Source organism: Oncorhynchus nerka, linkage group LG10 (assembly GCF_034236695.1).
Source record: "Oncorhynchus nerka isolate Pitt River linkage group LG10, Oner_Uvic_2.0, whole genome shotgun sequence".
Taxonomy (NCBI): domain Eukaryota; kingdom Metazoa; phylum Chordata; class Actinopteri; order Salmoniformes; family Salmonidae; genus Oncorhynchus; species Oncorhynchus nerka.
The window spans coordinates 29,415,123-29,441,581 of record NC_088405.1 but is presented as its reverse complement, the minus strand read 5'-3'; the positions used below and the strand labels follow the sequence as shown (position 1 = coordinate 29,441,581).

General features: G+C 40.7%; 2 protein-coding genes across 6 annotated transcripts; both read right to left on the bottom strand.

Annotated features, from left to right (window-relative positions):
- Window positions 1-1,129: 1,129 nt before the first annotated feature.
- LOC115135116 (polymeric immunoglobulin receptor-like) lies at window positions 1,130-8,123 on the bottom strand. Of its 2 annotated transcripts, none has more exons than XM_029669416.2 (9): window positions 7,972-8,123; window positions 5,170-5,493; window positions 4,420-4,755; window positions 3,906-3,972; window positions 2,709-2,797; window positions 2,515-2,555; window positions 2,056-2,124; window positions 1,856-1,927; window positions 1,130-1,666 (listed from the first exon to the last, which is right to left on the bottom strand). In XM_029669416.2, the coding sequence occupies exons 1-9, from the start codon at window positions 8,027-8,029 to the stop codon at window positions 1,556-1,558; spliced, it is 1,167 nt and encodes a 388-aa protein (XP_029525276.2). In that variant the 5' UTR covers window positions 8,030-8,123; the 3' UTR covers window positions 1,130-1,555. The 2 variants fall into 2 exon arrangements, with proteins under 2 accessions (XP_029525276.2, XP_064879267.1); XM_065023195.1 differs by having other exon boundaries at window positions 3,906-4,038; window positions 7,972-8,122.
- Window positions 8,124-21,207: 13,084 nt separating this feature from the next.
- LOC115135115 (polymeric immunoglobulin receptor-like) lies at window positions 21,208-26,421 on the bottom strand. 4 transcript variants are annotated; one of them, XM_029669412.2, is made up of 5 exons: window positions 26,276-26,421; window positions 25,243-25,566; window positions 24,436-24,789; window positions 23,984-24,116; window positions 21,208-23,291 (listed from the first exon to the last, which is right to left on the bottom strand). In XM_029669412.2, exons 1-5 carry the CDS (start codon window positions 26,331-26,333, stop codon window positions 23,051-23,053), a joined length of 1,110 nt encoding a protein of 369 aa, XP_029525272.1. In that variant the 5' UTR covers window positions 26,334-26,421; the 3' UTR covers window positions 21,208-23,050. The 4 variants fall into 4 exon arrangements, with proteins under 4 accessions (XP_029525272.1, XP_029525274.1, XP_029525273.1 ...); XM_029669414.2 differs by having other exon boundaries at window positions 23,984-24,032; XM_029669413.2 differs by having other exon boundaries at window positions 24,454-24,789.
- Window positions 26,422-26,459: the final 38 nt, after the last annotated feature.

Genomic DNA, 26,459 nt, shown 5'->3' with positions numbered 1-26,459 from the left:
GTTATATGCATATCATATCTTCTGGGCCTGAGTAGCAGGCCGTTTAATTTGGGCATGCTTTTCATCCAAAATTCCGAATGCTGCCCCCTACCCTAGAGGTTAAAAATCATACAATGTAATTTTCTAGATTTTTGTTTTAGATTCCATCTCTCACAGTTGAAGTGTATCTATGATAAAATTGTTGTAGTTGGGGATGGGAATTTCAGAATTTTTGGTGGTCTTCCTAAGTCAGGATTCAAACACAGCTAGGACATCATGGTTGGCGGAGTGTGCTAAAGCAGTGAATAAAACAAACTTAGGGAGGAGGCTTCTGATGTTAACATGCATAAAACCAAAGCTTTTACGGTTACAGAAGATAACAAATGATAACGCCTGGGGAATAGGAGTGGAACTGGGGCCTCCAGGGCCTGTGTTAACCTCTACATCACCAGAGGAACAAAGGAGGAGTAGGATAAGGGTACAGCTAACGGCTATAAGAACTGGTCGTCTAGTGCATTGGGGACAGAGAATAAAAGGAGCAGATTTCTGGACATGGTAGAATAGATTCAAGGCATAATGTACAGACATGAGTATGGTAGGATGTGAGTAAAGTGGAGGAAACCTATGCGTTGATGAGAGAGGTTTCAGGTCAATTAGGTTCATGCAGGACCTGAGTTCGAGGCTGGGGCCGACAGGTAAACAAAATGAGGTACCGTGTTATTGAAGCAGTCCAGGGGGCATCAGCTGGGTAGCAGAGTGATCATAGGGTCAAAAGAGCAGCAATAGGTGAGTCAGGTTGCTGCTCGGTAGTCGGGACAAAGCCGTTAGCTAACAGTAGCCACTCGTTTGCAGCTAGCTAGCGGAAATGATCTGGAGTAATGATACGGTGTAATAATCCAGAGTGGCAGGAATCCAGTGATCTTTGTTTTTGTGATATTTGCTTTTGTTTGGGTCCCAATGCCCCCCTCAGCTGCAGATAGCAACAATTGCATTTAATGGGCTAGTTTTGACACAAGGCTCTTATTCTATATTTATATAAAGACTAAAAATTAAATAAACAGAATAAACCTGAATGTTTTCCATAAAGGAAAACATTCAGGTTTATTCTGTTAATTTATTTGATATCCTTTATTGAAAAACACATGTACAGTTAAGTGTCAACATGGGCACAGTTTATTACAAGTACAAGACGTTCAGTCTTTAAAATATGCAGATTAACAAGATAGAACAATAAAGTAATGAGGACAAAGGGTATGAGGTAATGAGGACAAAGGGTATGAGGTAATGAGGACAAAGGGTATGAGGTAATGAGGACAAAGGGTATGAGGTAATGAGGACAAAGGGTATGAGGTAATGAGGACAAAGGGTATGAGGTAATGAGGACAAAGGGTATGAGGTAATGAGGACAAAGGGTATGAGGTAATGAGGACAAAGGGTATGAGGTAATGAGGACAAAGGGTATGAGGTAATGAGGACAAAGGGTATGAGGTAATGAGGACAAAGGGTTGGGGCAGGTGACAAATAAAACAACTTTATATGTTACTCAATCTGGAGACTTTTGTTCTGATGCCCTAGTTCACTGAGATCCTCCAGTATTTCCCCCAACATCTCGTCTGGTTCTTTGCGACCTACTGTATCTCTGGTGTTGGGCCACTGTGCTGTAGTCCACATCATCTGGTTCTGCTGCCTGTAAGAGAGGAGGAAAATAAACACACACACACGCACTAACGCACAAATAACTTAGTCAAGTCATCAACACAGTAGAGCAGCTTTTTATGTATGTGCCAATGCAAGTTCTGCTTTTCTGCTTTTCAAGACAGAAAACGTTTTCTATAATACTAGCTGTGGTTATGCGTTTATTTAGTTTAAAGTTTACCCTTTGTGCTGTCCTGTGCTGCTTAGGAATCACAGTGCTGTATAAGTCACCATGTCTCTCAGGGTTTAGGTCCTGTGTGATGGAGGAGGGAGAGCAACATGTTAACTTTCACTTTGAGTTGGGTTGGAGTGGGTTAAGTTGGTTTGCAGAGGGTTTAGGTTGGGTCAAAGGGGGGTTGGGTCAAAAGGGTTTGGTTTAACCTGTTTTGCTGTTCCTCTGGTGTGACTCACAGTACTGTAGGTAATGTCATTCTCAGGGTCAGCAGGCTGCTGAAGGAATGAAACACTAACCTTGTTAACATTTAACAGTTTTACAATACACCATAGAAGGATGATGTACCTCATGCATAGTGACATGAATTAGAAAATGTTTTGATGTTTCATTTTTCTCCAATGATGACACAAAATGTGTTATTGTTCAAGTGTCAGTAGTTGTGGTGAGTGATTTGAGGAAGTCTGTTCTGGTTGAAGACGTACACTTAGTGCAGGACTAAACAAAACAATTAAATGATCTTTGAACTCTTTATATTTAATGCTACACATAAGCGATCGGGTTGATTTAAAATGCTTGTTATGACTAACTACTAACCAACGTGAGCCCTAGAATATCAAGAAGTGAAAGGAACAGATGAGTGAGAAGATAACATGATCATAGCTTACTACTGTGGTGTTTGGTGGTTGGTCCTTTGCCTTCTTGTCCTCTGAAATAAACAAAAGAGGATGTTGGTACTAATGATCTTTCATGTCAAACCTTTCATTTGTAGAAGCAACAACCCTTCTGTATTTATAATATTCTGCAAATGACATTAGTCATAAACATTATACATTTTAAATATCATTTAAAAAATACTTACTATGTTTTCTCAACATCTTCAATATGACCAAGGTAACAGCTATCAACACCACCAACAGCCTCAGAGGAATGAACAGGACAACCAGCAAACTGGAATATGAAATAGTTTCAGGCATGGTGGTAAATGCTTAAGCAAGAACATTTAAGGAAGATGTTTAATTTTGTATAGATTTTTCTTTATCTGAAAATGAAACAGACCGATAGTTTTGTAATGTGGGGAACTACAGTTATTATTGTTAACCCAGACACTGGTCTCTGGTTTGATCAGCCTTGCTAGTCACAGGTGTCCCCATCAAGGTTATTATAGTTTTGTGTTTTGATATATATTTTTTTATTTCTATTGGTTTTAATATTTTTATTTGAAATTCAGTTTAGTTTCAGGAAGTTTTACTATTTACTATTTTTATTTAGTTTAATGTTGATAAAAACATTCATATTTTGTTTTTTATATTATTTAGTTTCATTTGTAGCTTTAGTGTTAGGGACAGAATGTAGCCAATGCATGGGAGGTTAGGAGACATTTATGTATAGTGTTGTGGTTTTTGGGGATGTCACTTTTCTTGCAACTGTGGGGCAGTAATGCACAAGGTGATGGGACAGGTCATAGGTTAGATTGGATTTAAAGGTAGACTCAGCGAGATGACGTAGCTGCACAAAGGTAACAGTAGTAGCGTGTCAATAGCCACAACAACCAGGTATGTTGACCCAACCTAAACCCTCTGCAAACCAAAAAAAAAATTAAAAAATGTTGAAGTGCGAGGCTAAACTTCTCTGTTTGTTGACACATGCAACAATTTAGTGGGGGAACGCGGCCGATATCTGCGTTGCTGCTGGTGGCAACAACATCTCGCTGAGTATACCTTTAAATGAAAGTCAGTCTCAATGTGACCCGTCAGATTCAGAAGCTATAAAACAACATTAAAAATACAGTTACATTTTTTGCCCCAAAACAAAAACTGAACATAATCATAATGGTTTCTATTATGTTTTAGTTCGCTTTGGAGTCAAAGAAAATAGTTTCAGTATAGAATAAATTTTTCAAACAGGTGTGTTTATTTTATTTCAGAAGTTCACTAAATAGTTTCTTCATTATTTGTTTGTATTTACTATAATAACCTTATCCCCAACACCCTTACACTATCACCAACTATTTGGATGACTGTAAAAGTGAGGGAAATAGTGAAGAATGAATACTGACCTCTGGTGCTTCTCATCTGTGTTCTCGTTAGTTTCAACATTGTCCCTGTTTGTAACAGAAGGGGTAACTGTGGGAGAAGTGTTAGACTCAGCACTGGTTAGTGACGCTTGGTGGGTGGATGGAGCTTGTGTTGCTGTGAGAGGCAGAAATGATTAAGTAGCTTCAATAAACTGACTGTTGTATCATTAACATTGATATTATTAAAACCAGGCCATTGTGATGTTGATTGAAACTAATCACCATCATCCTTCTTATCTAATATGTGACATGCATTAAAATCCAATTCTTAGAATTTTCAGTATTAATGTCAAATATAAGTGGTTGATATGATGAAAGGTTGAATAAACAATGTTCATTTTCTTAATGATATGACCAGATAAACTCAAGAGAATGTGTTGTCCAGAGATTTCCACTTTGTTTCAGAAAAGACCTTTCAATGTTCCTTAATCTCTAACAACACTGGATGAATAAAAAGAGAATCAGACTTGGTTATATGGGATTGCTCTGTACTTACTTGTGGTGGTGCTCTGCGTTGTGGTTGGTTGATTGACAGTGATATGAACAGGCATCTGTAGGTCTCTCTTTTCGCACCAGTACCAGCCAGTGTTCTCCATCATCAATCCCCCCATAGTCACCATTAAGACATAACTGTTGGTGGTTTCTCTCTGCTCCTGCACTAACTTCACACATGTTCCATCTAAAGCCCCACAATGTCCCACAGCCACACAAGAGCCTCCCATCCTGCACCACCCCCCTGTGCTTCCTTGTGAACTATAGTAACAGAGCACAGTGACACTCCCTCCTACAACTCCAGTCATATGTTGTTGGTCCACATAGAGTTCTGGAGTACCTGAACACAATGATAGAGGCTGTGAATGGATGAGTCTGACAAAGAATACACCAATACATATATTGGCTACTACCTAGCCACTACCTAGTAAGTTGAAACACTGGTTCAGTCACTGATAGTATGTACAATAGATGTCAACTAGAGCATACAGTGTGTTTGATGATGAAACAGCAACTTGTGATTCTATCAAACACATAGTCTGTTCTGACCCAGGAGGTGCACATAGATGTTTGTAATCTGCCAGAATAATATCCTCTATGGATTTAATTTGGTGAAAATATGTATGACTGCTTTGTATAGAGGGAATAGTAACACACTCATCAACAGAACAATTATGGTTCATTACTTTATGAGATATTACTGAGCACTACTGTTAATTCTGCTTTAATGGACACAGCAGTGTTTGGATCTCACCTGGAGTAACAGATATCTGCAGTCTAGCCCCATCATCTGCCTCCTTCTTCCTCCCCACAATACACCAGTAATAATCAGAATCACTAGGACTAAGACTTGTCATGGTCACAGTGAAGACTTGCTGGTTGATGTCATCAGAGATTGAGGTCTTTCCACTGGTCTCAGGATGGTCAGTGCGTACTACAGTAGAGCAACCAAACCAATAATATCCCCTACACCAGTATTTCACATGGTTTCTATATCTCTGATTATAGAGACATGGGATGGTGATGGAGCCTCCTTGCTTTACAGACACATGACTCACTGTGGACACACTCTGTGCATCTGTAGACACAACAACAGAGAACACATTTAAATATTTACATTTTATCCAGCTGCTCATAAGTCCCATCAGATGATCAACCAAACAATTTGACATACAGTGGGGCAAAAAAGTATTTAGTCAGCCACCAATTGTGCAAGTTCTCCCACTTAAAAAGATGAGAGAGGCCTGTAGAGGTACACTTCAACTATGACAGACAAAATGAGAAAAAAAATCCAGAAAATCACATTGTAGGATTTTTAATGAATTTATTTGCAAATTATGGTGGAAAATAAGTATTTGGTCACCTACAAACAAGCAAGATTTCTGGCTCTCACAGACCTGTAACTTCTTCTTTAAGAGGCTCCTCTGTCCTCCACTCGTTACCTGTATTAATGGCACCTGTTTGAACTTGTTATCAGTATAAAAGACACCTGTCCACTACCTCAAAAAGTCACACTCCAAACTCCACTATGGCCAAGACCAAAGAGCTGTCAAAGGACACCAGAAACAAAATTGTAGACCTGCACCAGGCTGGGAAGACTGAATCTGCAATAGGCAAGCAGCTTGGTTTGAAGAAATCAACTGTGGGAGCAATTATTAGGAAATGGAAGACATACAAGACCACTGATAATCTCCCTCGATCTGGGGCTCCACGCAAGATCTCACCCCGTGTGGTCAAAATGATCACAAGAATGGTGAGCAAAAATCCCAGAACCACACGGGGGGACCTAGTGAATGACCTGCAGAGAGCTGGGACCAAAGTAACAAAGCCTACCATCAGTAACAGACTATGCCGTCAGGGACTCAAATCTTACAGTGCCAGACGTGTCCCCCTGCTTAAGCCAGTACATGTCCAGGCCCGTCTGAAGTTTGCTAGGGAGCATTTGGATGATCCAGAAGAAGATTGCGAGAATATCATATGGTCAGATGAAACCCAAATATAACTTTTTCGTAAAAACTCAACTCGTCGTGTTTGGAGGACAAAGAATGCTGAGTTGCATCCAAAGAACATCATACCTACTGTGAAGCATGGGGGTGGAAACATCATGCTTTGGGGCTGTTTTTCCGCAAAGGGACCAGGACGATCTGTGTAAAGGAAAGAATGAATGGGGCCATGTATCGTGAGATTTTGAGTGAAAACCTCCTTCCATCAGCAAGGGCATTGAAGATGAAACGTGGCTGGGTCTTTCAGCATGACAATGATCCCAAACACACAGCCCGGGCAACGAAGGAGTGGCTTCGTAAGAGGCATTGCAAGGTCCTGGAGTGGCCTAGCCAGTCTCCAGATCTCAACCCTATAGAAAATCTTTGGAGGGAGTTGAAAGTCCGTGTTGCCCAGCAACAGCCCCAAAACATCACTGCTCTAGAGGAGATCTGCATGGAGGAATGGGCCAAAATACCAGCAACAGTGTGTGAAAACCTTGTGAAGACTTACAGAAAACGTTTGACCTCTGTCATTGCCAACAAAGGGTATATAACAAAGTATTGAGATAAACTTTTGTTATTGACCAAATGCTTATTTTCCACCATAATTTGCAAATAAATTAATAAAAAAATCCTACAATGTGATTTTCTGGATTTTCTTTTCTCATTTTGTCTGTCATAGTTGAAGTCTACCTATGATGAAAATTACAGGCCTCTCTCATCTTTTTAAGTGGGAGAACTTGCACAATTGGTGGCTGACTAAATACTTTTTTGCCCCACTGTAATTCTTGAAGTTGTGACTTTGTTGAAAAATTTGGCAAACTGTGGTTGTAACACCACGTGTTTGTGACAACCGACAGTAATTGATACATGTAAGTGCTGATGTTGTCATGCCAAAGTCCAGCCATGAGTACAGAGGCAGCAATTAAAGTAGCTTTGACATGGAAATTACTACACCCCTAAACTATGGAGACAATCTATGGTTTCAATTAACATTTCTGTTTAATACATTTGTATATAGTAAAACATTTGACTGAAATGTTCTTTATATCTACTGTATGTTTGTGCAAAATAAGTTACAAGCACATTTGTTAAAATTGATATTGATAATATGTTAGTTCTCTTTTACTTGAAGTCTTACTTAAATGTGTTTCGCAACAACTAGAAATGTAGAACTGTTGAAAGGTATAACTGTTTCACAAGATAAATCATTAAAAACAGCACCCATCATTCACAAATTGTAACCTTTATTTTACTTGGCAAGTCAGATAAGAACAAATTCTTATTTACAATGACGGCGTAGGAACAGTGGGTAAACTGCCTTGTTCAGGGGGAGAACAACAGATATTTAACTTGTCAGCTCAGGGATTCGATCTAGTAACCTTGCAGTTACTGGCCCAACGCTCTAACCACTAGTCCACCTGCCACCCTAATACTGAAATCCATAATGTGACGACAATGTCTATGGGCAAAGTAGACAGAACATGACAAGTGTTATGACTTTCAGCATGTTTTCAGTCTCAGTGTCTGACTTGGAGGAACTAAGCCTAATAATATCAAACAACTAAACTTACCTGAGAGTCCGGTGAGGAAGAAAAGGATGCGCAGGACAAGGAGGAGATGTGGAGCCATGAGTGGATGAGAGAGAACGACTCTGGTAGTATTTATGTTTGTACGGGCAAACTGCTGTGTCAGGGACCAAGGCACCCAGGCAACTGACAACTTCCTTATCCACACAGACATCACTTCTTCAACTCTCTTGTTTTAAAGACATAATGCAACCAGTGCCCTGTGCAAGACCTTGTGTGTTCACTGATGTTTAACAGTTGAAAACCTGACCAAGGCTGAAATGGTCAAAAGATTGTAAAAAGTCTGCTAATACATACAGCATGCCTGTTTATATGATGATTATTTGTAGTTTATTCCCCGTCCTCAATACACTGATAATCTTGTGTATTAACTCCTGAGTCCTGTGTTGGTCTGTTCCTGTCTGATAGCTATGAGCTACGAATGCAGCCTTCACTGGTGTTACTGCTAAGAAGAACCTGTCAATATTACTGATTCATATTCTCACATATGTTTATAAATAGTGTATGTCATATTGTTTGATTCAACCCATTACATCCTTGCTATAGCCATCGAATGAGTTACAATGGTACAGATATGTAATTTTGCTGGTTGGGTCATTCCTATATTGTGGTGCCTTTTCTGTCCTCAGGAAAAATAACTTTTTATTCAGTGTTAAACAGTGTAAAATGTGGATTCCAAAAGGCTTTAAATAGAAAGGCAGGTGTCCTTTACCTTAAACACAAAAATGCATTTAATTTTTATTTTGAAGTAGAAGTTTTTACCATGTCCCAGAGTGTTATTAATCAAGCAATAAAATAATAACATATGAACAAATCTTCATTATTTCATAGTCCTGGTTAAATTCTCTCATCAATTACGTTTTTTTCAGGATTATAGTATGTAATCTTATTTCAGATTTTCTGTATCACTGATAGCAAATCAAATCAATTTATATAGAACATTTTAGACATGAATGCAATTGTCACATGGAATGACGCTGGAGAGAGGAAGCAGTAGCGAGGAGTAAAACATTGAATGAATAATGGACATGGAACGAGACAGGAACAGCGTCATCAAACTAGTAATACAAACCAAAGACAATCAATGCAGCAGCAGGGAACAGAGCAGGGGACCTGACAAATATAGGGGAGGAAATAAACAGATGATGAATGAGTCCAGGTGAGTCCAATAACGCTGATGCGCGTGACGAGGGAAGGCAGGTGTGCGTAATGGATAGCAGGAGTGCATGATGCAGGGCAGCCTGGCACCTTCAAGCGCCAGGGGGGAGAGCGGGAGCAGACGTGACAGTACCACCCCCCCCTTGGGGCACCACCCTGCATCCCACCTGGGCAAACCGGCCGAGACGTGGGCGCTGGGCAAGCCGGTTGGGGAGTTGAAGCCCGACGAACCGGCAGGAGCGTGAGAGCCGGCTGAGGCACGGGAGCCTGACGATACGGCTGAGGCAAGACACCTGTCAATCCCGCTGCAGAGAGGGAGCCCGATGATCTGGTGGAGAGTGACGTGGGATGGGGAGCCACCGAGCCAACCGAACAGACCATCTGGGGAAGGTTACTAAAAATGTCTGTAGAATTGAAGGTCCCCAAGAACACAGTGGCTTCCATCATTCTTAAATTGAAGAAGTTTGAAAGCCACTAAGACTCTTCCTAGATCTGGCTGCCGGGCAAAACTAAGCAATCGGTGGAGAAGGGCCTAGGTCAGGGAGAAGAGTACTCTGACAGAGCTCCATGGTTCCTCTGTGGAGATGGGAGAACCTTCCAGAAGGACAACCCTCTATGCAGCACTCCACCAATCGGTACTTTATGGTAGAGTGGCCAGACGGAAGCCACTCCTGAGTAAATGGCACATGACAGCCTGCTTTGAGTTTGCCAAAAGGCACATAAAGGACCCTGACCATGAAAATTCAAGATTCTCTGGTCTAATAAAACCAAGATGGAACTCTCTGGCCTGAATGCCAAGCGTCACGTCTGGAGGGAACCAGGCGTCATACCTATGATGAAGCAAGTTAGTGGCAGCATCATGTTGTGGGGATGTTTTCAGCGGCAGGGACTAGGAGACTGGTCAGGATCAAGAGAAAGATGAACAGAGCAAAGTATAGAGAGATCCTTGATGAAAATCTCAGACTGGGGCAAAGGTTCACCTTTCAACTGGACAACAACCCTAAGCACACAGCCAGGACAACACAGGAGTGGTTTCTAGACAAGTCTCTGAATGTCCTAACCAGAGCCCGGACTTGAACCCAATCGAACATCTCTGGACAGACCTGAAAATAGCTGTGCAGCAACGCTCCCCATCCAACCTGGCAGACCTTGAGAGGATCTGCAGAGAATAATGGGAGAAACTCCACAAAAACAGGTTTGCCAAGCTTGTAGCGTCATACCCAAGAAGACTCAAGGCTGTAATCGCTGCTAAAAGGGCTTCAACAAAGTACTGAGTAAAGGGTCTGAATACTTATGTAAATGTAATATTTATGTTTAAAATGTTTAATACATTTTGTAAAATATCTAAAATATCTGTAAAATAACTGTTTTTGCTTTGTCATTATGGGGAATTGGGTGTAGGTTGAAGAGGAACCAGTTTTATGTCATCCATTTTAGAATAAGGCTGTAACATGATAAAAAGGGAATAGGTCTGAATAGTTGCAGAATGCACTATAAAATAACAAAGACATTTCTGATCTCATAACAGCAATATTCAACTGTAAATGGATTTAAATCTTTGATACAAAAGGGACAAGTAACATGCAACAGGTGGTCCATGCAACATTACTGACCACTATTCATTCTCCATTACTGGATATGCAAGTAGTGCATCTTACCTTTAGTAACAGATAGCTGCAGTTGAACCCCTTCATCTTTCCTTCTCTTCTCCACAATACACCAGAAATAATCATCTCCAAGAGGACTTATACTCGTCAATGTCACAGTGAAGATTTGCCGGTTGATGTCATCAGAGATTGAGGTCTTTCCACTGGTCTTAGGATGGTCAGTGCGTATTACAATAGAGCAACAAAGCAAACTACCCTACACCACTATCTCACAGGGTTTCTACATCTCTGATCAGAGAGACATGGGATGGCGATGGAGCCTCCTTGCTTTACAGACACATGGCTCACTGTGGACGCACTCTGTGCACCTGTAGACACAACAGCAACAACAACAACACAAATATTTGACACAAGTCACACCAGCTGATCAGCCAAATTACGTTGCAATGTAAAAAATAAAAACAATTTGGCAAAATGTGGTTTTGACAGCAGATAATGACTGAGATATCCACTTTAAGTGCTGATGTTGTCACACCCAAGTCTAGCCATGATCAGAGGCAACACTTTGACCATTAAAATCATACTTATCTTTGTCATACTACACCCCTAAACTAAAAAGATCATCTCTAGTTTCAAGTAATTAATAGTGCTGTTTGAAAATAACTGATTTGAAGTTATTGGAATATTTTTAATTGAAACATACTCTGAATGGTTGTTCTGATACTGTACTACTGTAGTACAACCTTGAACATGTCAAAACATGTATCCTGCATAAAATGTTTGCATAAAATTAATCCTGCATAAACCATTTGTCATTAAACATATACAGTACCAGTCAAAGGTTTGGACACACCTACTCATTCAAGGGTTTTTCTTTATTTGTCATATTTTCTACATTGTAATCAAAACTATGAAATAACACAATGGAATCATGTAGGAACCAAAAAGTGTTAAACAAACCCAAAATATATTTTAGAGATTATTCAAAGTAGCCACCCTTTGCCTTGATGACAACTTTGCAAACTCTTGGCTTTCTCTCAACCACCTTCATCTGGAATGCTTTTCCAACAGTTTTGAAGGAGTCCCCATATATGCTGAGCACTTGTTGGCCTCTTTTCCTTCACTCTGCAGTTCCTTCACTCTGCAGTCCAACTCATCACAAACCATCTAAATTCGGTTGAGGTCGGGTGAGGCCAGGTCATCTGATGCAGCACTCCATCTCTCTCCTTCTTGGTCAAATAGCCCTTACACAGCCTGGAGGTGTGATAGGTAACTGTCCTCTTGAAATACAAATGATAGTCCTCCTCAGCGTAAACCAAATGGAATGGCTTATAGCTGCAGAATGCTGTGGTAGCCATGCTGGTTAAGTGTGACTTGAATTCTAAATAAATCACAGACAGTGTCACCAGCAAAGTACCCCCACACCATCACACCTCCTCCTCCATTCTTTACGGTGGGAACCACACATGCGGAGATCATCCATTCACCTACTCTGCATCTGAAAAAGAGACTGCAGTTGATACAACTTTGAAATTGTATTATTTCCTTGGGAAAGTAAAGCGGACATAGTACGGGAGCGCCACTATGGGCGTAGTATGAGAAAGGAAAATACGTTTTATGGAGTTACCTGTTTGGAAGGTGACATGACTAAGGCCCCAGAATTGGGGGATGGTAGGAAAAGGTGGCCGGTAAAAATGGGATGGCAATTGTATATTGGTCAGGATGCCCTATCCAAGGTGGATTGTGTCTGGTCCTGCCATATGATGGTAGACAGAGTCACATCCCCTGGAGAGGGTAAGGGTGAGCAAAAAGGAGATGTAACTCCTTCAGGAGGGTTTAAGGAGAAAATCAGAAATCTCTTTAGAAAACCCCCCTCTGGCCCCCAGGGAAATAAACCAGGCCCTGGAGAGGGCACAAGTAGACAACAGAGCACCAATATGGAAAACAGCCTCCCTGATAAAAATAAAGAATAAATATATGTTCTAACCCCCAGCCTCCCCTGTTTCCACAGGAAACACGAGACTGGGGGAATATAGGACCAAGCACTGGGAATGTAAAATCGGCTGGTGCTGGTGGGTAAGTGCCCTTTCCACTATAGTCCTAGTACCATTAGCTATATTTTTTAGGACTGGTACTAAATGTAGTACACTTACAAGAGGAACAAGCAGATAGACCAGGCTTAGAGGTGTTTCAACAAGAATGTGAATCCTGCCTAATGGTATTTAGAGCTCTTATAAGACATAAGGGGGAACCAATAAGCTGTGACACAGGTCAAATCAATACTGTATGCCCTGGGTTCCCAACGGAAAAATTGAGACAAAGGTTTAACTACACCTATTGGAATAATGCTGAGGCAAATATAACAGAACCGGTTGCTATTTTGTGGAAATTATTAAAAAATGGGCCCCTGTATGGATGGGCAGTAAACCTTACCAGAGGGCCCTAATTAGTAAATTAGACATGTAGGGATGGCCAAATACACCAACTCCTATAAAGGGGAAAAGTGGAGAGGTATGCTAAGTGGTAACCTAACTGAGATTAAATGTATATTTGATCAAGACACCTTGGCCAGTACATGGGAGGATATAGTGTGCCACAACCAAGTGATGTTGATACAAACACCACGACCTGGCCACGGAACACTAGCGCCCTAAATTTGACCCGACAAGGAAATAGCTCAACCACGGTCACAGCGTCTACTCACCCACAACCTTCTGAAGTGACAGTTTGTCTGAGAATATGACCCAGCCGGGAGAACAGGATGTGCTGTGCCTAAAAAATAGCAGAGCAAAGCTTAAAGTATGTAGAAGCACTTCAAAGGATAAAGCATCCAAACTAAAGAAGTCCACGGGAAATAAAGAAGAAACCTGGCTGAAAGATTTACTACTATACTTACACACAGGAAATAAAGAAGAAACCTGGCTGAAAGATTTAGTACTATACTTACACACGGAAAATAAAGAAGAAACCTGGCTGAAAGATATAGTACTATACTTAAATTAAAGATTTAGTACTATCCACGGAAATAAAGAAGAAACCTGGCTGAAAGATATAGTAAATACACACGGGTAATAAAGAAGAAAAAGAAGTACTATACTTAACACAGGAAATAAAGAAGAAACCTGGCTGAAAGATATAGTACTATACTTACACACGGGTAATAAAGAAGAAAGATATAGTACTATACTTACACACAGGAAATAAAGAAGAAATACACACGGGAAATAAAGAAGAAACCTGGCTGAAAGATATAGTACTATACTTACACACAGGAAATAAAGAAGAAACCTGGCTGAAAGATATAGTACTATACTTACACACGGGAAATAAAGAAGAAACCTGGCTGAAAGATATAGTACTATACTTACACACAGGAAATAAAGAAGAAACCTGGCTGAAAGATATAGTACTATACTTACACACAGGAAATAAAGAAGAAACCTGGCTGAAAGATATAGTACTATAGAACGGAAATAAAGCTGAAAGATATAGTACTATACTTACACACACTGGCTGAAAGATATAGTACTATACTTACACAGAAATAGAAAAACCTACACACAGGAAATAAAGAAGAAACCTGGCTGAAAGATATAGTACTATACTTACACATAGGAGATAAAGTAGAAACCTGGCTGAAAGATATAGTACTATACTTACACACGGGGAATTCGTCTGCATGGGATAGAAGGATATTTGGAAATTATACCCATGGTATATTGTTACCCTACCAAAGGAATAGGACATATAGATACTATAGATATGTCTCAGGACCCCAGGATAGGTTCCATAGACTGGAGTATGGGGAACAGGGGAAACAAGTACCCCATGCCAAAGATGAAAATGGCAAGTCTTTGTATTACACAGCCACAGGTTGGACCTGTTACACAATACATAACAGAACAACTACTCCTATGACCGTACCAAGGGATACACCCTGGACAGTCATAGACCTTAGAAGCTTAGGGACAAACCTGACTCAAGAGAATGGAATGTACTAGTTTGCACCTGGCCCAAAGAATGTGTGGGTCCAAACCAGAATGGAACTGGGGGCAAGAACTAAATAATGCCTTCCATCGCAAAAAGCCCAAAACAGTTAATGATTATAACACCATCTGGCCAAAGCCGCCCAGCAATAAAACAGAATCATGGGCTAGGTATCATTGCTTAATGTGCGCATGGGAAAAAGTACCCTTTATGCATAAGTGGTCTGGAGATCATTATCCCTCCCCCGGGAATCTAGGAGTAGCTCCTACTCTCGCGGTGCATAGCAAATATCAATATCAAGATTCTGGAGTTAGAGAAAGAAATGCTTGTCCTTGGAGCCAGTATGCAGACCATGTGTCTAGGCCAGGCATTAGGCCCAAAGATGAACTAACTCCCGTACATCACTTTGGATACAGCCTGAGCCCAATTGGTTACAGGGGAAATACGCTTTTCTGGTTCCATGGCCTTATGCTACAAAAGTGGACTACTGGTCAGGACACCATGTGATGTGGGGAACTGGAACTGAACGAGACAGTGACCACCAACATGACCCTGGTAAGGATAAATCATGCAGGGGTAAGAATCTCAAAATCCTATGATCCCAAAGCAATGGGATGGGGAAAAAGACCCTTAGACCCCACTCCTTTGTCACAGGGGTATGTACAGTTGGCCTGTTATGGTGGCCTAAAGTACCATTACAATCCAGGGGACATAGGGGGAACTAGAGACCAACTACCCAGGACAGCATATCAATTACTCCCCTGGGCAAGATACATGCTAAAACCAGGAGCCAGAACCTGGGTGGGAGAAGTATTTAAAGACTGGGAAATACACTTAATGTGGCCAGCCGATAAGCCCCAATGGAATGAAAGTTGGGAAGTAAATAGCACCTGGTTGATGAATAGAACATCAGATTGGGACTGCAGTAGAATACCAAGTAACTCATCCAGCCAAAACATTATGAGTTGACTGCAAGGTGCTAAAATTACTCTTTGAGGCTAGCCAAAATAACTACTGTAACCTCTTGGAAGAGAAAGGAGTTGGGGACAATACCTACTGGTATTTAGATGGAAACCTCAAGTCGGACCAAACTAGAGGAAACTGGTATGGAACAGGATGGGGAAGTTTTACCACAGGTCTAGAGACCATGTGGAATGAAGTAGTAGTTAACCCAGTTACAGCAGTTACAGAAGTAATAGGAAAAGAAATAGCAAAAGTAACTAAGTGGTGAGATACAGTTAAAGCCACATTTTGGATGGGTCTATGGATAACCATAGCCATCCTAATATTTCTGGCCCTGATGTTAGCAATAGGATGGGCCAAGAAAATGGGACTGCCAGTAGATCAAGTACTGAATCAATTCTGGAAAGGAATTAAAATATTAAAATATTAAAGTGCATCTTATGGGTAATGAGAACCATAATAAAAATAATGTGGAAATTGTTAAAAGGCTTAGTGATCTGGAGTATGGTGTACGAACGGATCCATAGACATCCGCCTGTGCCATCACCCACAGATGACCCTGTCAGTCAGGAAACTATAATGGTGCGACAGAAGCAGAGGTCGCTGCGAAACCGAGATGAACATGCAGTATAAATAGAAGGACTAAAAACTACAAACAAGTAAGGTGTCTGGCTTAACGTGAGATACGGTGAAAAGGAGGGAGTAGAAAGGGGATATAAATAAAGACCCTTGGTTGATATAAAGCCATTGTGGCTGAATAGCTGAGACTCGACCACGACAGAAAACTAGAACTATCTGCTAGACGACCACTACAGAGTTAAGCAGACTAGCTAGATTTAAATTCAATAATATGGCCTCAAACTACTCCATGACTGACAACGAGACTGATGAACAGCTGAACCTGAAAGCCTGATGGTCAATAACTGTCTTTGCGAAATTCTACAAGTAATAATATGGTGTGTATTGGCCTATAAGAATAGACAGGGCCATGGGGTAGTTACAGGCCTAACTATGTTACTAACGGTAACCTGTGCCTGTATAAGATGTGGGTTAAGTAAAGGAAAGACAATTATGCTAACAATGGTACCCATAGTGGTAATGCAGCAAATGTGTATCATACTTGGGAAACATTATGAGTCGATACTTCTGGGACAAAGTTTAGCCGCGGTTTCGGGACTAATAGGGAAAATTGGAGCCTACCCTAGAGTTCATGCTGCAACTAATCAAACAAAGTCCCTTTGCCCTACTATAGAAGGATTTAAATATGCGAACTGGGCACTAGAAGGTTTAGTGGTGATAGTAGTGGTATGGCAATTGATCAAAACTTGGAATCAGTTGAAAAACGCTACCACACGATTCAGGGCGGCTCATGGGTCATTGGGATTTGTGCTATGGGCAATAGTGGCCATCATGGCAGGGGCCCTTAAAAACAAATGGCCAGCCCTGAATGGATTCTGTCAAATAGTTGTATTAATGTTACTGATATTCCTTCACCCACCCACCAGGCGACGACCAGGGGGGAGCATCACAGGGTAAAAGAGGAACAGGGATCAACCACCTCCAAGGTAAGCCAACCTAAAAAATTATAGGGGACGTACTAATGATAGGAGACCACTTTTTGGGAGGAGAGTAACTACCCTCCATGGCACAAATTGGGAAGAGTTAAGGCTTAAACCAGAACCCCTGGAGGATGTAGAACTGTCAGATGGGAGAATTTTAGTTAACCTTAGAGAGAGTAAAATGTGCACCACCTATCCCGGAGGAAAGCTGTTAGTGAGCTGTGGAAATTGTGGATCATTGGCACCACAGCAGTTAAAAGACTATGGGGTGGACGGCGTGGTCTTATCCCAGAGCACCTGGGTGTGCCTGAACTGCATAAAACCAGAGCAAGCATATCAGATAAATAGGCAAGATAGAATAGGCAATAGAAACAGTTACCCAGGGGTAATCACCAGCTACGGACCAGGGAGACAGGTACTGGGGAGAGAGAATGTAGCCACAGTATGGCTCAGGGGAGACCCGGCAAAACAAATAGTGTATCAAGCCGATGACGATTGGCCAGTACATAAGGCCAGTTTTAGATACGGACTTCTAGGGTTTGAGATGGGGGACACACGGGAGATAACTACTGATAATCAGAGTCACCTGTCAACACAGGCTGTCTTAGACTTAGAGTCAAACACAGAGAACCTTTGGTCTAAAAAAAGTAAGGAGGAGTTACTTAGACAGGAGGGATTTAAAAAACCAAAAGGATGGCAGATTTACCAGACACTCACTGGGCAAGGGGAGAGAAGGAATGTGTATGACTAGACTGCAACAGGTGGGAGTTAGTAAACACAGAGGGATGTCCAGTGGAAGGACTCAGAAGACATCAGTCTGTCTCAAGGGTGAGGCTTCATGTTCTAACCCCGGATATGACCTGTGTAGAACAGAGAATGTGGCAAAAGGCAGAGATACTCAGGGTAGAAGGATGGTTGGGAGGTGAATGGCACCTGCTGGAGGCCTCTGCTAGCACTCCAGGGCAGAACAAGGGAAGAAGCAAGAGACTCCCCCAGAGGGAGAGGCTCAGAATCCAAAGGTAGAGAGAAAGGCTAGGGATCATGAGAAGGACCAGCACAGAGGGAGAAATAAGAGGGGTGATGAAGTTCTGTCCAAAAGAGTGGAAGAAGCAGTATTGCTGGCTGAAGAGCTAAGTAAAGTATGTTTTAATCTACAGAAAGGTTTTAAGACCCAAAGACCCGAGAAACAGATGGGAAATAAAGCAAAAAGGGGGCCTAGTGAAGACTGTCCGCCCCCCAGGAACTGGAAGACAGGGAGAAAAAGTAGAGACTAACCCCCTGCTTCCCCAAAACATAACATGAAGAAGAAAGAGTGGAGGATGAAGAAGGGAATAGTGGAAATCAAATCTGCCCATATCTAGAGGATATAGGGGATCAAACCTGTTTCAAATTAGAGAACTTTTACGGGGAACACCCCTCATGCAGAGGATGGGTTAGACCATCAGGGGATATGTATCAGGGGGAAGTGTTGTTGTGGAAAAGCATGGGGGGGTAGGTTAGATAAGTGCGGTAGTTGTGGGATAAAGGTAGCGGGATACTTACATGGACACCTTAGTTTAAGGGGAAACACAACAGAAATCTGTTACTGGAGGTGTTTGACCAGGGCCCAAAGCTGGCCAATGCAAAATGTGTTTGTTAATCAAAATGGGGTATTAATGAAGGACGTAATACCCATGGAATTAACGCTCAGACATAATGGAGCAGTAGTTCCCTGGGGTCCGTTTAATGGGAAAGTAGTATGAAGTATGAAGGGTTTAACGGGAGGAGTGTATTATACAGGCTGGACCTTCCCAAGAGATGGCAGCAGGCCACTTCAACGCATGTAGTAAATGTATGAGAATAACCACTGAAGTAATTAGCCACCCAGGTGGGGGAGCTCGAGGAAGGAAACCATTGTGTACAACTTGCTTTTGTAAATTGCCTGGACACAGAGCAGGTGGGGAAATGTTTTGGTGTAGTCCCATGGAGCCATGGAGATAAGATGTAGAGTTTATAGAGATAGCAAAAATGGGACGCTCAGTGACAAACAGTAATGAAGAATAGTATGCATGTGCTTCAGAGATATGTTTATCAAGCTGATCTAAAATGGTTAATAGGAGTGGTGTTAAATTGGGATGGATTCATGTTAGGGTCAGTTGTCATTAGTGAAACAAGCAAATATGACAAAAAGGCAAAGAAAAGGGACCCGGAGAGGAGTCCTCAAAGCCCTGGAGAGGGGGATGCGGTAGCACAAAAAAGGACTCTGAGGACACCTCCTTTGCTGGGTCCGCACACACCTTCACCACCGGCTCCGCCTCTTAAGTGGTTCAATGAGGTACCTTACGTTCAAGTACCTCCCCCAGATGAGGAAGAAGGCGAGTCATCGACAAAACAAGAAAAAGCTAAACCAACAGTAGTATGTGACTGGGTTAACCTGATGCAAGATTTGGGATAAAAGGATGCATAGACACTGTCACTGGTGATAGTTTCACAGTGGCATTTCACAGTGACAGCTTGCCTCATCTAAAAATGTGTCAGTGTGATGTGCCAGTGTCAAACTGACCCTTTACAGGAATAGCTAGCCGCAAGATTAGAATGTGCCTCAGAGCATGGGTTGACTTGGTCCTGAAGAAAGAGTATATAAGAAGCATGCTTTCAATGGAAAGGTGTGATAGTGCTACTTGATTTATCACTGACAGGCAGCTTGTGATACTTCAACTATCATCAACCTAAAAGGTCATATCTGACTTTCATACTCTAGAACAATTGTAACTTTTGATTTCTGGATCTTGTAAAGAGACGAACAGAGACCATTACCCAGTACACTCCGATTGCCTACATAATCCACCCCGTAACTGGAGTCGATACACAGCATCAGTGGAGATACGAAGGGTCTTGATCTCGACACAGCCTTTTAACAAGATTCAGCGAATCATAATACAAACTTCTAGTAGGAGAAACAGATACTAAGTGATTGGATAAGCCTCTGGAGAAATTGTGAGTGGAAGAACATACTCTTTGGGGGCCAAACAGGTCAATTAAGGTAATTAACTGCTTGTTGTAATACATATATAAGGCATTAATAGTAGTAAGTGTTTTGATGATTGTTGATGTAATAGATTAACTTCTTATTGGCCAGGTGGGACGGCGGTGTCGTGATATTTCAACTATCATCAACCTAAAAGGTAATATCTGACTTTCATACTCTAGAACAATTGTAGTATTGTAGTATTTATAATACTACAGTATAATAAATATTTAACTTTCATAAAATCACAAATGTAATACATCAAAATAAAGAAGCTTAACTTCTTGTTAATCCAGCCGCTGTGTCAGATTTTAAAAAGGCTTTATGGCGAAAGCACACCATGTGATTATCTGAGGACAGCGCCCAGCATACAAACACATGAAAAGCATATTTCAACCAGGCAGGTGCGACACGAAAGTCAGAAATAGCAATGTAAAAAATGTCTTACCTTTGATGAACTTCTTCTGTTGGCACTCCAAAACATCCCAGTTACATCACAAATGGTCCTTTTGTTCGATAATGTCCTTCTTTATATCCATAAATACTCAGTTTAGCTGGCACGCTTCAGTCAATAATCCACCCAGTTTCCCTCCATCAAAATGCATACAAAATGAATCCCAAACGGTACTAATAAACTTTTACAAACAAGTCAAACAATGTTTATAATCAAACCATAGGTACCTAATACGTAAATAAACAATAACATTTAGGACAAAGAATTTAAGACGCTCTCTTCCAAGCGCTTGGAAACACTACAGCCAAAATGGGAGCCACCTAGAAAAATGTCAATTTCTGGCTCATTTTTCCAAAAACCAGCCTGATACTCTTTCTTAACACCCTTGCTGTAGTCATTGAATGAGTTACAATGTCACCAATATGTAAGATATTAGGAGGCAGTCTTTAGTGTTTTTGTCTGGTTATAAAATCCAGGCAAATGATATTGAGAGCAGTAGAGTTTCTTTATTAACAAGGTTTACCAGCAAGTTAGCACACAGAATTATTGATGGAACAGTACACAACAGCTGTGATTTGTTACATTAAACCATAAGAAATAACCATCAGGAAAAGGGTTAGAGACACTGCCAATAGCCAGCACTACATTGGTCAAGAGTTTCATTTCAAAACACATGCACATTTGAGTGGAATAATTATGTAAAACCATGAATCATACATCATGTGCAGATAAAATACAGTACACACATAAAGTATATATATCGTTATTGCTAATGTGTGGTGTTTAGACACATTTTGGATATAGAAAAATACAATGTGTTGTTGGGAATAGAATCTGATACCCACATGTACAGCATGGCATACTGCACGTAGATCTAAGAATGAAGATGTATAGCTCTTACTCCCAGAGGGAAATAAATATTGAAGGTATACAAAAATGTAGAATGAAGGTTACGATAAGGAAGAATACAGGTAAAGCCTATTGACAGTTGTAGACACTGATTGCACAAAACACCTCTCCCTTTGCCCACAGAACAGCCTCAATTTGTCAGGGCATGGACTCAACAAGGTGTCGAAAGTGTTCCACAATGATACTGGCCGATGCTGACTCTTATGCTTCCCACAGTTTTGTAGAGTTGGCTGGATGTCCTTTGGGTGGTGGACGATTCTTGATACACACAGGAAACTGTTGAATGTGAAGACTCAGCAGCATTTTAAAGTTCTTGACACATACCTACTACCATACCCAGTTCAAAGGCACTTAAATATTTTATCTTGCCCATTCACCCTCTTAAAACCTCTTAAGGATCCACCTCTTTTTTTCAATATCAGATATGTCTATGTCCTGGGAAATGTTCTTGTTACTTGCAACCTCATGCTAATCACATTAGCCTACGTTAGCTCAACCTTCCCACAGGGAAAGCAACCGATCCTGTAGAGGGTAATGGTACACAATCCATGTCTCGATTTTCTCAATGCTTAAAAATCCTTCTTTAACCTGTCTTCTCCTCTTCATCTACACTTATTTAATTGGATTTAAATAGTGACATCAATTAGGGATCATAACATTCACCTGGATTCACCTGGCCAAAAGTATGACCTCCAGAAATATTGAGACAGTGACACATGTTTTTTTATTTTGGCTCTGTACTTCAACACTTTGAATTTTGACAGTCTGCAATTTAACCTCAATTACTGTGAGGTTAAATTGCAGACTGTCAATTTTAATATGAGTGTATTTTCTTTCATATCGGGTGAACTGTTTACAAATTACAACAACCGATTGTTCCCAGTCCCCCCTTTTAGGGGACTAAAAGTTTTGGGACAAATTCACGTATATATATTAAAGTAGTCCAAAGTTTAGTATTTGGTCCCATATTCCTCGCATGCAATGATTACATCAAGTTTGTGACTCTACAAACTTGTTGGATGCATTTGCTTTTTGTTATGGTTGTGTTTCAGATTATTTTGTGCCCAATAGAAATGAATGGTAAGTAATGTAATGTGTCATCACTTTCGTCGTCACTTTTATTGTAAATAAGAATAGAATATATTTCTAAACACTACTTCATTAATGTGGATGCTACCATGATTACGGAAAGTCCTGAACGAAAAGTGAAAAATTATGAGTGAGAAAGTTACAGATGCACAAATATCGTACCACCCCTCCCACCCTCCAAAAAATGCTAACCTCCTCTGTTATTGTATTTGTCTTGGGTGTATTTGTGCGTCTGTAACTTTCTCCCATCATTATTCACTATTCATTCAGGATTATCCGTGGTCATGGTAGCATGCACATTCATGTAGAAGTGTTTAGAAACATATTATGTTTACTGTAGTGACTCCTTCGTAATGTTTTGTACACTCAGTGTGTTGTTCTTTCTTTCGGGGGAAAAGTATTTGGTGCAAACTGTTGGTAAATTTCTCCAGAAACAACTCTCTGGTGTCAATGCATCCTTGGTATCATCTTGATGTCTGTTTTCCCTGAACTTCACCACAGCAATGATGGTGCACAGGAGGAAGAGCAGTGCACTTCCAGCTTTCAACAGGTAGAAGAACGTGCGTTCCAATCTGTAGAAGAACACAATTACTTTGTCATGACATTATAAATTGCAGTCAGGTAGACAGTTTTTGGAGAGATATGTGTCCAGGGGGAACTTCCTGTATTTAAAAAGAGAGATAACATAAGCTGTCATACTGTACTGTCCTTCTTCAGAACACATCTTGTATATCTATTGATTTCCTAACCACTCAACATTAGTGGAGGCTGGTTGGCGGAGGGATAGGAGGACACGCTCCTTGTAATGGCTGGAATGGAATTCATGGAATGATACCGTTCCATTCATTCAATTCCAGCCATTAAAAATGAGCCCATCCTCCTACAGTTCATCCTGCCAGCCTCCTCTGCTCAACATCTTAGTTTTCATATTTGAATGTGGAAGTGTGAAAAGTTGCTTTAAAGTCATCCACAGACCTCCTGTAGGCAAGTCACAGGACACACACAAAGATATCGAACCATGAGGAAGTGACACATGTTCAAACAAGAATATTTAAGGAAGGTTTTTTGTTTCGTATACACTCCTCTTGAGCTGAAAATTAAATAGATGTCTTTGTGATTTGGGAAACTAAAGTATTATTGTTAACCCAGACACCTGTCTCTGCTCTGATCAGCCTTTCTAGTCAGGTGATCCACACCCTTACAGTATAGCCTACTGTTTGGATGGTTATTATAGTGAGGGATATGCAGCAGACTGAATACTGACCTCTGGTCCTTCTCTTGTTGCATCTCGTCAGTTCCCTCATTGTTCTGGTCTGTGGGAACAGAAGGGGAGACTGTGGACTGAGAAGTGTCAAATTTGTATAGTGAGCCTTGGTGAGAGGTCGAGGTTTGTGTCACTGTGGGACACAGAAATTATAAAGTAGCTCCAATAAACTGACTGGTGTATCATTCACATTCAAATAAATTGAACCAGGAAATTCAGATGATGATTATAATCCAAATCTTTTCATTTTCAGTATTCATTTAAAATCTGTTTCGTAGCTATGATGAAAAAGTTGTATACATTTTTTTTCATTTTCTTAATGATATTTAACATGACTGACAGGATCATCTCAAGAGAATGCATGGTCAATAGATTTCCACTTTGTTTCAGAAAAGGTCTTTCAATGTTCCTTCATCTCTAACAACACTGGATGAATAAAAAGAGAATCATACTTGGTTTTATGTACTCACTTGCGGTGGTACTCTGTGTTGTGGTTGGTTGATTGACAGTGATATGAACAGGCATCTGTAGGTCTCCCTTTTCGCACCAGTACCAGCCAGTGTTCTCCATCATCAATCCCCTCATAGTCACCATTAAGACATATCCGTTGGTGGTTTCTCTCTGCTCCTGCACTAACTTCACACATGTTCCATTTAAAGCCCCAGAAAGTCCCACAGCTACACAAGAGCCTCCCATCCTGCACCACCCCCCTGTGCTTCCTTGTGAACTATAGTAACAGAGCACAGTGACACTCCCTCCTACAACTCCAGTCAGCTCTTGTTGGTCCACATAGATTTCTGGAGTACCTGAACACAATGATAGAGGCTGTGATTGGATGAGTCTGACAAAGAATACACCAACATATATATTGGAGACTATCTAGTCATTCTTGAAATTCATATTACACTGATAAAGTGTAAGTTGAAACACTGGTTCAGTCACTGATAGTATGTACAATAGACAGACTATAGCATACAGAACAGACAGTGTCAGGACAGACAGTTTGTTTGATGATGATACAGAAACTTGTGATTCTATCAAACACACTGTTCTGACCCAGGAGGTGCACAGAGATGTTTGTAATCTGCCAGAATAATATCCTCTATGAATGTAATTTGGTAAAAATATGTATGACTGCTTTGTAGAGGGAACAGTAACACACTCATCAACAGGACTGCTATGGAACATTAACATATGAGACATTACTGAGCACTACTATTAATTCTGCTTTAATGGACACAGCAGTGTTTGGATCTTACCTGGAGTAACAGATATCTGCAGTCTAGCCCCATCATCTGCCTTGCTATTCCTATCCACAATACACCAGTAATAATCAGAATCACTAGGACTAAGACTTGTCATGGTCACAGTGAAGACTCGCTGGTTGATGTCATCAGAGACTGAAGTCTTTCCACTGGTCTTAGGATGGTCAGTGCGTACTACAGAAGAGCAACCTAACCAATAATATCCCCTACACCAGTATTTCACATTGTTTCTATATCTCTGATTATAGAGACATGGGATGGTGATGGAGCCTCCTTGCTTTACAGACACATGACTCACTGTGGACACACTCTGTGTATCTGTAGAGACAACAACAGAGAACACATTTAGGTACTTTAATTTTACCCAGCTGCTCATAAATCCCATCAGATGAACAGCTAAACAACTTGATCTACTGTAATGATTGAATTTGTGACTTTTGTTTAAAAAAAATGGCAAACTGTGGTCACACCATGTGTTTGTAACACCAGACAGTAACTGAGACATGTAACTGCTGATGTTGACACACCCATGTCCATCCATTAGAACAGAGGCAACACTTGAACAATTAAAGTCATATTTAGCTTTGAAATGGACATTACTACACCACTAAACTATGGAGGCAATCTCAGGTTTTAATCAATTCAAATGTCTATTTAAAAATAATAATAATAAGTTACTTGCACATTTGTTCAAATTCATATTGATTGACACAGGAACTTTTTATTTTATATTTATTGATAATATGTTAGTTCTATTTTACTTGAAGTCTCATTTGAATGTGCTAATCAACAGCTAGAAATACAGAACTGTTGAAAAGTACAAGATAAGTCAGAAGATAAATCATTAAAAACAGCATGTATCTTTCACCTGACCACAAAATGCTGAAATCCATAATGTGACCACAATGTCTATGGGCAAAGTAGACAGAACATTACAAGTGTTATGACTTTCAGCATGTTTTCACTGATTGACTTGAAGGAACTAAGCCCAATAATATCAAACAACTAAAGGTCTTCGTTCACTTACATGAGACTCCAGTGAGGAAGAACAGGATGCGCAGGAGAAGGAGGAGATGTGGAGCCATGAATGGATGAGAGAGAACGACTCTGGTAGTATTTATGTTTGTGTGGGAGTACTGGTGTGTCAGCAATCAAGGCACCCAGGCAACTGACAACTTCCTTATCCACATAGACATCACTTCTTCAAATCT